This window comes from Perca flavescens, chromosome 8 (assembly GCF_004354835.1).
Source record: "Perca flavescens isolate YP-PL-M2 chromosome 8, PFLA_1.0, whole genome shotgun sequence".
Taxonomy (NCBI): Eukaryota; Metazoa; Chordata; class Actinopteri; order Perciformes; family Percidae; genus Perca; species Perca flavescens.
The window spans coordinates 7,606,298-7,617,360 of NC_041338.1; the positions used below are offsets into that span (position 1 = coordinate 7,606,298).

General features: G+C 41.2%; 2 protein-coding genes across 5 annotated transcripts; one reads left to right on the forward strand and one right to left on the reverse strand.

The window, feature by feature from the left end:
• Nucleotides 1-385: 385 nt before the first annotated feature.
• LOC114560536 (cilia- and flagella-associated protein 58-like) lies at nt 386-2,485 on the reverse strand. Its single transcript, XM_028585976.1, has one exon. It carries the CDS (start codon nt 2,375-2,377, stop codon nt 869-871), a length of 1,509 nt encoding a protein of 502 aa, XP_028441777.1. The 5' UTR covers nt 2,378-2,485; the 3' UTR covers nt 386-868.
• Nucleotides 2,486-3,553: 1,068 nt separating this feature from the next.
• Nucleotides 3,554-10,339, forward strand: LOC114560313 (uncharacterized). 4 transcript variants are annotated; one of them, XR_003693170.1, is made up of 5 exons: nt 3,554-5,690; nt 5,792-5,840; nt 8,279-8,388; nt 8,518-9,585; nt 10,180-10,339. XR_003693170.1 is itself a non-coding variant. In XM_028585610.1 (2 exons), exon 2 carries the CDS (start codon nt 5,800-5,802, stop codon nt 6,802-6,804), a length of 1,005 nt encoding a protein of 334 aa, XP_028441411.1. In that variant the 5' UTR covers nt 3,554-5,690; nt 5,792-5,799; the 3' UTR covers nt 6,805-8,486. The 4 variants fall into 4 exon arrangements, 1 of the variants encoding a protein (XP_028441411.1); XR_003693169.1 differs by having other exon boundaries at nt 5,792-8,388; XR_003693171.1 differs by lacking the exon at nt 8,279-8,388.
• Nucleotides 10,340-11,063: the final 724 nt, after the last annotated feature.

An 11,063-nucleotide genomic window follows, 5' to 3' on the forward strand; every position in this document is an offset into this window, starting at 1 on the left:
GCTAGTTTGCAGCACTATGGCTGTCAACGAATATTCTAAATTCGAATATATATTCGAATAGTTTTAAAAAAACAAATTTCGAAGGTAAAAATTAATATTCGAATTTAAAAAAAAACAAAAAAAAAAGGAGGCTGTCTGGCTGTCTGCTTTGCTAGCGCGCCTGAAAGCCGTTACGGTTACATACTGGATGCAGCCCAGCTGGCGCATACAAATGTGACTTCATGAGATCGCCGTGACTATTTATACCTGCGCTGGTGGTCGCAACACTAGCTGCAGTCTTCTACTGAACAGTGGTGGCGCTAATGAGCAAAGGCTAACGACGTTGCTATTTCTACGGACTAGAAGAAGAAGAAAAAGGTAAACAATGGCAGAACTGGCAGCAGAATGTTCGAATAGTTTGAATATTCGGTGTTATTTTAGAGGGAATATTCGAACGTCATTTTTTAGCAATTTTGACAGCCCTACAACTAACATACAAGTTTTTGTTTGTGGGAGGAAACCGGAGCACCCGGAGGAAATCGGAGCACCCGGAGGAAACCCGGAGCACCCGGCGTAAACTCACACGGAGACGTGGAGGAAGAAGATGCAAACTCCACACAGAAATGGGGATCCAACCCAGTATCTTCGTGCTGTGAGGTGGCAGTGCTAACCCGTGAGCCATAACCGGTGGAAACATAGCTAGTTTGCAGCACAAGAGGCGAGAACAGGGGAAGTCTGTGAACAGCATTGCAACCTCAGCTTCCAAAGCTAAGTAGCACTCTGTAGTTTTTCCGTACACCGGGGACATCACTGGAAGTAGAGCGGATGTTTTTTTCCCCCGATTCCCCTGTCGCTTCCCCGAGGTCTGCGCTCTCAGAGTGTCTAGTTATTAGTTATTGTTTGGGCAAGATGTTTCAGTCATAAAGATTTTTCTCTGAAGAGAGTTGGAAGAGATGGGTGGGAATTTGATATAAGGAAATTTCTTATGGGACTCATCGGTCTTGTTGGTTATGGGTAGATCCAAATTGGCTTTAGAATTAAAGATTCTCTTTTTTGAGATGGTGGAGGCCCCCAAGGCAAATGATTTGATGCCAGGCTCCAGCAGTGGCTTTTGGGAGATGGGTGGGAGACAGGCAGGAGTTGCTTTAAGGGTTTGCATCTTGGTGTGGACCTGTTTTTCTCTGGACTGCATGCGCAACACATTGGGGCTGACTGGGACCTGGAAGGCACTTGGTTTGTGTTCAGGCACTTTGATTCCACTCGCCTTCAAGGCCTCACACAAGTCACAGGTCCGCTTTTTTTCAATAAGGTACGACTTTGTGATGTTTGCTACCTTATCAAACAATTTCCCATTCTCATTTTTGTACTCCTCGACTATTGCTTGGAACATGTTAAACTGTCCCATTAGTGCCTTGACCTTTTTGCCAAGATCTCGGGTTACAAACTGGCACTTCTGCAACAATTCCAATTTCTCTGGAGGCAGCAGCTCTGACATTCTCCGCTTCAGCTTCTCATACTTCTTCTCCTTTTCACTTATTATGCAATCCTTCCTTTCCAGTTTCTTGCGCGTTGTGATCAGTGTCTCGTTTAACTTACGATTCTTCTCTTGCATCTTGGCGATGGCAAGTGGCTTGTCCATGCTCACGTTGATAGATATGTTTGGTGAATTCTTGTCTAGGTCTGTGACTATCTGTTCCAGTTGTTTCTCAAGATCAGAATACATCTTGTCCATGACACTTAACTTTTCTCTTTGGGTACTTTCCCTCCTGAGGATTACGCTTTTCTCATCCTGAAGTTTGTTTTTCTCCTTCTTAAGATGCCTCATCGCCTCCTCGAGTTCACTTTTCTTGTGCTGAATGTCAGTATTATTTTTAAAAAGTTTGCTTTTCTCCTCCTGGAGTTGTTTTTTCTCCACCTGAAGTTTCCCATTCTCCGTCTTAAGTTTTAATATCTGTTGCCGGTGTTTCTCCACCTCCAGCTCGAGGCAATGGATTTTGTGCGATGTTTTGGTCTTCTGACACCTCAAAGTGTATTCCTGGTCTTCATTTTTCCGTCTCGACTGAGTGCATTGTTTGTATGGCAACTGCTGCTTAATCAGGAAGTCTTTTTCTTTGGTCAGCTGGATCAGTTGATCCTCCCGTTCAAGGAATAGTTTCTGGTCTTTCTTCCAGGATTTACAAAATTCTCTTTTGAGGTTCAGCTGCTTCCTCAGTTCAATCACCTCCTCCTTTAAAGCCATGTGACTTTTTTCATTTAACTTGTAAATGTTAACTTGGCGTCTAAGTAGATGATTTTCGTCTGCAACAGATTTCATCTTGCCCAGTTCATTTATGAGATAGGTCAGCAACTTTTCACTTGCTGCAGGTGAAATATTATCTGCCATGTTTGTTGCCTCCATCTTTTTCCTGTCAAATCAATTATTGTAATTTTTCAACTGGACACTCTGGGATTATGTTGAATCTCTCTACAACAGCCTTCATATACTGTGCCTCTTCTCATCAGACTCTTGTCTGACCTACATGCTGAAGATTCTACATTTTGAATCATAAACATAGTGACATCGTCGCATTCCGCGATGACAACAAAGTCTTTTGGCACGATGGCATCATCACATTCCGCTTTGATATTTCAGTGCTGAGTCATCTAACAGGAAATGGCCTCATTTAGCCCCGCCCACAAAACACTAGGGGGAAGGGCAAATGGCTGTATGGGCATTTAGCTTTGTTTAGCCCCATAAATATATACACGTAGATACCTCCGGCTTGTTACCTGCATCTGTGCCGCCGCCATTTTGGGACGGACATCCGACCCATTCTGACCATAAAGACTCATATGTGAACATGGGATAAAGTCAGGTTCAAAATTGTTCTTTCATTTTGTTGACATATTAGAATCCAAAGTATTTACAGAGATAATTTTGGATATCACAGATGTTGTCATTTTGTCCAGTACATACCGGCTGTTTAGGTTGGTTTTGGTACCCAACCCTAGCCTGACGTGGTCCTACTCAGATTCTAGTCAGTTCAACCGCTCCATTGGGCTGTGATTATGGGGCGTGTTCCAACCGAACCAGGAAAAAAAAAATGCCTCTGCATTCATTAGATAGACCTATAACCAATCAGAGCAACGGAACTCTACTCAACTGTCAACAGAACTCTGTGTATCGTCTCCATAGCAACCACTCTTTGCACAATGCATTCGTTCTAACTTCCGACTTTTAGACCTTTTTGAAGCTGGATATATCATTTATGTGTATATATAAATGTGGATAACGTTAGTGATAGTGAGATGCTTGCTACAGTTGCGTTTCTAGTGATTGCGGCTCCTCCGCTGAGGATTTTAAAATGAATGCGCTGTCGATATCTTCTGTAACTGACGCGATGGTGGAATCTACACATCTCAGCAAATTCAACCCAAGCGTTCTTTGGTGACGTGATTGATTCTGTTACTGTTGATCATCTGTCCGACAATCTGATTGGTCCGAACAGATCCTGTTCGGGCAATAATTGCTTCTCAACGGAGCGACTCCAGACCAAACTTCCCGACCTCAAATTTTGTGGGCGGGGCTAAGTTTGACTGGCATCCAGGCTAACCCAACCCTATTCTAAGCAAGAAAACAAATAACTGTATTTCCAAAATTTCAAAATACTGTATTCTTTCAAAAAAACAACACTCCACTGATTTAGCCTTGCACTGCTAACACTGTCTGACTTACAGTGGACAGTGTTTTAATAAAAACAATAAAGATTGATGCATGAGAACCAGAGATATTGTTTTGTTTATACATGCAATCTTCTTCCTTGCCAAAACTGGGAGCCTACATTCCCCACAATGCACCTTAACTGCTGACAGTTCGGACAGAGATTTGGGTGTTATTCTATTAGTGGCCAATGTAGCCTCAAGCAGAGATGAGAAGCGGGCTACAAAAGGTCTGGAAAGCTCACTTCTTCCTAACTCCACTCCCCATTTATATTTCCAAACTTGCAGTCTTCAGACCCAACTGAAGCTGACTAAGTGGTGCGGTGGCTGACCAGGGGAAACGCAACGGCCCGACACACTCCCACGAAACGTGCTGCAGCTTCAGAAACGATGCTGATTCAAAAACACATACAAAAATCCAGAACAAATACAACGGAAACAAGCTGCGGATGATAAAACGTGCTGCAGAAAGCCAAAACAAATACATTAACAGCAAAAAGCTGCAAATACAGAATCGATGCCGAGTAAAAAAAAAAAAAAACTAGGCAAGTTTCTATCTCCTTAACTCCAGCCGTGTCCCTCCTGCTTTTATTGGCCTACTGCATTAATGGTTGACTGGGTTGACTTTATCAGCTCTTTTACATGAACTAAACCCTCTATAATGACAGTCGATCCACTTTTTGTAGTGATGCCTTCCCAGCTGCTGAATTTATTAATAAACTATAATCTTTTTGACCTTATATCAGTGCCAATTAAGGCCGGTTTGTCTGCCCCCCAGTCGCATCCGGCCACAGTTTGCAATAGATTGACTTTTTTGCATTTCATGTCTAAGTGTTCGATACACTCAAAAAAATGATTCAAGGCCTTCTTAGAGGTGACACATTAAAATATAATTTGCTTTATTTAAATATATCTATTTAAGATCATATGTATATATATTTAAGTGGTTTAACTAAAAATATATTAATAGCTCCACCTATGAGTAATACTGACCGAAATGTGTGCAACAGAGCCGAATTTCACTCTTCAAAGTTGAAGGGAGTTGGCTGGCTAAGTTAACTTTTGGTGGCTAGCTAGTGCTAATTTTAGACTTAACGTTACTGTTTATTGACATAGCGTTAGATGCCACATTGACTGCTTTGGTTAACTTATTTGTTGCCCGCAATATTGGACCGGGAAAAACTGGCCTGTAGAAAAAGTGTGTGTGTGTGTGTGTGTGTGTGTGTGTGTGTGTGAGTGTGAGAGAGAGAGTGTGTGAGAGAGAGAGTGTGTGATGGCGGTGACAACCCTTTATCAACCACGTCCGGGCTGCATTGGGCAGCTGCGTATTTTCTGGCGTGTCATAGGGGTATGTGGCTCGGCAGATGCACTTAAGCCGCCTACAGTTCATCCCATGGATGTATTAAGAGAACGTGGTAAACCTGCTCTATGCTGTGTGTCTTAAGTTTCCTATGGGGAGAGCTGTGGAGATATCTTTGAGGAAGCGCTATCCTTTGTGTCTTGCACCACTCGCCAAGCGCTGCGCTTAAAGTTCAAATTATTTCAACTTTGACCTCATTGGTGCTGACCTTTTTAAATGCGCAATGATGAGCTATAACGTTACTTGCTCTGCGCTTTGCCTCTGTGCTGATGGGCAGGCTGTTGGAGCAGAAGCAAAGTTTAGCTGTGAAATTGTTAGTCTGTCAGTAGGCTTACATTTAAAATGATTGTATTAATTTAACAATTTCTGCTACATTTTGGCATATTACACAATATTTAGTGTTAAGTTTATTCTATTTTTATTATCATATTCTCCCGATTCCATTTGAGTTTTCTACATCACAGAAATCATAGGGCCGTATTGTAGGTTGAAGGGGTATGTACGTGTGCACTAAATGTGTTTGACTAGAATTAATAATTACTTTTATTTGGATACGTCGCCTGAGTATTTTCTCCATTGCTCACACCTCTAATATGTATCATCTTTTTGCAGTTTAAGTTGTAAAGCAGCTTTTGGCAACCTCCTAGGGATGGTAAGTAAAAGATTACTTGCTCAATGCTAGCACAAGCTGATTTGCATCATTGTAATTTGTTCAATGTGATATGTGCTAATTTTCTTTATTCTCCTTTTTAGGATTATGAATGTGGCAGTGCAAAGAATGCAGTTTGGAATTAGCTAGCAGGTATTTGTTGTTGCAACATTTTTGGCAGGCTCATGGGCACTTTAGGGGCAGTTATCGCTATCCATGTCTATACACAGATTGCCCCTGTACCTTTAATACATTGAGTAAGCTATTAAATCACACATACAAAGGTCATGAAAAACATCAAGTTCCAAACCCAGTAGAAGGGTCTACATTCCAGTGTCATGTGTGCTCATGCAGAGAGCTAGCAACTGAAAGAGCTTTTTTCCAACATATAAATGGACATCGCATGCATGATGAAACAGTTCCTTGTATGTTTGTAGGATGCACATTTAAAACTAATGTGTATAGTACATTCAACACACACAAAAACAGGAAACATAACCAACATTCATTGAAAGATTTTAAATCCAATGTCCTCAGTACAAGTCAGTTGCATCAATCAATCAATTGTGCAGATGGGCCTACAGAGTCTGTGGATGCAGATAATGGAAATGAAATATTAAGTTGTGGTGATGCTACAGAATTGTACAGGCCAAATTTTATTGACGAGAAAATTGGTTGCATTTTATTGAAGTTGGAAAATATTGTTCACATTCCAAAGGCGGTAATTGATGAGGTCCTTTCTGAACTTCACTACATTTTAAGTACAGCATCTTTGCCTGTCATAAAATCTATTGTTTCTGATGTATTCCAGAGTCATCAATTACAAGTTGAAGAGTCAGTAGTGGGGGAAGTTTCTACTGTTCTATGCAAATCCAATCCATTAGGCATAGCTATTGCAAAGGATGGCCCTCTTGCTACTGCGTATAAACGTGCACAGTACTATACCTCTCATTTTGGTGTTTTAGAGCCAATTGAGTACATATTAAATGCCCAGAGGAATAGGACATTTCAATACATCCCTATATTGCAATCTTTGCAACATTTGCTCTCTCATAAAGCTGTCCTTGAACACCTTAAAACTCAACAAAACCAGCTATTATCTCTTCACCAAGAGTAAAGAACCATAAGAGATGGTGAATACTATAAACAAAATAATTTTCTGTCGGCTGCAGGTTTGAGAATAGCAGTAAATCTTTATGTGGATGATTTTGAGATTTGTAACCCTCTTGGGACATCTCAAAAGAAACACAAACTCTGTGGTGTCTACTGGGTTTTAGGTAATTTGCCACCAGGTTCCCATTCAACTCTAACCTCAATCTATTTGACTGTTCTATGCAAATCAGATGATGTCAAGGCCTATGGCTATGAAAAGGTTGTAGAGCCTCTCTTGCAAGATTTGGGTACATTAGAACAGCATGGTGTCTTTATTTCTCAGCTTGGTCAGTTTGTTAAAGGTACTGTTCAGTGTGTAAGCGCTGACAATCTTGGAGCCCATGGAATAGGTGGATTTGTTGAAAGTTTTTCTGGTGGGTCCATATGCAGGTTTTGTACTGGAGACAAATCAGAGTTTCAGACCAAAGATGTTAAATCAGGTGCTTTCAAACTCAGAACCAGAGACCTCCATGATGTTCATGTCCAGTCTGCTCAGAAAAATGCAGCTATTTGCTGTGGTGTCAAAAAACAATGTGTTTTAACAGACCACCTTTCTCATTTTCATGTAAGCACTGGCTATCCTCCTGATATTGTGCACGACCTCTTTGAGGGTGTTGTTCCAGTCGAACTAGCACGCTGTATCAGTTTATTGATTTCCAGAAAATACTTCACTCTTGAGGGCCTTAACAAATTGATCCAGACATTTCCGTACAAATGGGGGGACAAAACTAATCGCCCCCATCCAATATCACGCTTTTTCAAAACTAGCAACACTATAGGTGGCAACGCACATGAAAATTGGGCCTTGCTCAGATTTCTTCCCTTGCTGATTGGACACATTTTGCCAGAAGGTGAGCCAGCATGGCAGGTTATTATAGATCTTAAGGACATAGTTGAGTTGGTTGTGGCTCCTGTTCATACAGAGGAGACTGTTTCATATCTTGAAGCCAGAATCTATGATCACAGACACCGCTACATTGAACTCTTTCCACACATCAAGCTCCTACCAAACTCCTTCATCAAGCAGGTCGCACGTCATACAAATTGCTTTAAGAATATAACTCGTTCACTAGCTATTAAACACCAGTTCATGCTTGCTTACCACACACATTCCTCCAGTCTCAAAAAGTCACCCTTGGAGATCACTGATGTCTCAATCATGCCTGTTGATGTCCTAAGTGAAGGAGTAGTTTCAGCTCTGAACCAGAGATACCCAGATGTGACGGAAGTTCATATAGCAAAAAATGTGTTTTGCAGTGGTATACATTACAGTGAGGGGATGCTTATTGTAAACGGATCCGTAGATGGACTGCCTAAATTTAATAAGATCATTCAATTGTGCATTCTGAAGGATAAGTTGTGTTTTCTAGTGAAATATGTATGTGCTTGGTATAGGGAGCATTATGGTTTTTTTTTGTGCTGTCTGCATCACCCACTAGAGAGGTTGCCCTAATTGAACTTGATGACTTGGTGGACCCTTATCCCCTTGTGGAAGACATGGTTCAGGGTTTGCGTATGGTAATGTTGAAAAGATTCATCGTCGTTAAAGGTTAGTGTCATTGTTAAACCCAAAGAGTATGAGCTATTAATGCCAGACTTAAATAATCTCAAACTTTTTTTTTATCACAAATATAACTAATTGATTGTTTCTTGTCATCCTCCCTTTTTCCTGCTCTAGATTAAAGGTGTTGCAAAATGGCAAGTCCGGCTGTCCTGCGGATCATTTTTGGTGACGCGTCTGACTCTAGAAAACTGCACCTTCCTTCTGGAATTCCAGCATCAGTGGAAGAACTACATGTGCTAATAAAGACGTTCTTTCAATTGAAAGAGGACTTCCAGATGCAATACATGGATTCTGATTTTAATGAGTTCATGAACCTAACTTCAGTGTTTGACATTCAAAACAAAAGCACACTGAAAATAATCTGTAATTCTATTTTGTCACCTGTGGAGCCCTGCATCACTTTGTACACAGTAGACTCTTTTGGTGAGACCTCAGCTACCACTTGATCAGAGCCTGAAACCCCCGTTTCGTCAATAGCCTCATCCTGCAGTGACGATACGCTGTACACATCAACATCGCATTCATCCCCAGAAACTCAGCCCTCACGATTGGCCTCCTGGCCAAAGGTTTTTGTAGTCCCTAAATTCACCTATGAGGCTGAATTTGAACTACAACAGAAAAACAGAGTTTGAGACCAATGGAACATACTTCAACCCTGGCCCAAAGCTGAAGGAGGTCATCCTTGATGGCCTTGCGCAAGAAATGATGAAGTACACAAAGTATCCAAAAGACCATCAGTGTGAAGAGGTAGCAGCAGCTTTGACAAGGGTCCATCCTTGTCTGGGTCAGCTGGGATCCAAGACAGGATTTTGGGGATGGAAACAGTCACTTAAGTATAAAATGCAAAACTATCGTACGAAACTCGGCCGACTTGGACATCCTGAAATCAGTGTGAACTCTTTGAAACACAAACGAGAAGACCAAGGCAAAGCTGCAGCCAACATCAAGAAGCCTAGAAAGGCCGAAGTTAACTATATTCCTTTGCACCCAAAAGGCGAGACCACAGAAAGCTTGGAGAACGAGAGAATTGCTTTATTGTCAGAACTGAAAAAGCGTGACAATGAAGTGGTGATAAAAGAAAAAATGGGAAAAACCTCCCACAGACGACTAGAGATTGTGGAGCAGAGGCCCCTGATAGAAGATTTTGTAAACAGATGGCCAGCCTTATTCCAGGAGAGTGAAGTAAGTAAATGTACAGTGTACATGTTAAAATTTTTTATTGTCCATGATAACTTTCTGCACAATTGTATTTTGACATTACTAGGGCTAAAGATTTACATAGTCGAATCAGAATTGTGAAATCTGGCCTATACTCGACTGATCGTTGAATTGTGTGTATAATCTTGAGAAGCTGCAGAGCTGCAGTCTCTATTTCCTAGTCACTGTACACACTAGTCACTGTACATTTACAGCTGAACTGCGGCTTAAGTTTGACAATTTTCTCTCTGCCATTCACCAGTCTTGTGCTGAGTTGTGCATGTCCGCTGACAATTGCATTCATGTCGCGGTTTCTCGCGGATCTATTTTAACTAGGCTTCTGTTTAAAATGATTTAATCTTTGTTCATAAATGGTGGTAAATGATTGGAACATCCTGCAAGGTGCACGCAGCCTTGCACAACTCAGCATAACACTGGTGCTGCTGGTGCGTCTTTTTTTTTCTCTCTCTCTTCTACCACACACAAGCAGGCTATTATTATTATATTAGGATTATTGTCGCTTTTTGATTAGGACCATTTTTTAAATCTGTCCCTTCTGACTCTCCCAACTTTATGTAGGTGGAATCCCAACACACAGGAGTGCCCCAGTATACATCCAGTCGCTTGTGGAACCGAGTGGTTGGGGAGCAAAATGTAGCCGTACTGGTTGTTAATAAACAAAATATCTTATTCAGGGATGTATTTTCCACATTGAACTAAAACAGCAAACAGATGCACATTCAAGGTTTTTATATAAATTATTTTATTCAATATTTTTTTCATTAAAAGTCCTATGACATGCTGCTTTTTGGATGCTTTTATATAGGCCTTAGTGGTCCCCTAATACTGTATCTGAAGTCTCTTTCCCAAAATTCAGCCTTGGTGCAGAATTACAGCCACTAGAGCCAGGCCCATAATGAGCTTTCCTTAGGATGTTCCATTTCTGTGTCTGTAGGTTTAAATGCTATTGAGAAGGGGAGAGTGGGGGAGGCAAGGTGGAGGGTGGGGGTGTGACCTCATAAAGAGCAAGATTCCAGATTGTCCCATCTGAGCTTTCATTTTCTCAAAGGCAGAGCAGGATACCCAGGGCTCGGTTTACACCTATCGACATTTCTAGCCACTGGGGGACCATAGGCAGGCTGGGGGAACTCACATTAATGTTTAAAAAAACCTCATAAAGTGAAATTTTCACGCCATGGGACCTTTAACTCAATATTCACTGTTACCTTGACTACTTTACACATCAACTATTTATGGAGCAGTTTTTTTTTTTTTAAACATACAAAACAAGACTTATTTACACACATCCAAATATACAGAAACATCAACATATCCTCCCTCCCCATCCGTTGTGTCGACCACAAGCAACCTCCGTCAACTCAGTCTTATATGCCTCTACAGTGGATATTAACAGGTCTTAGACATAAACTCAGCAAACAAACAAACGTCCATTTTTCAACGAT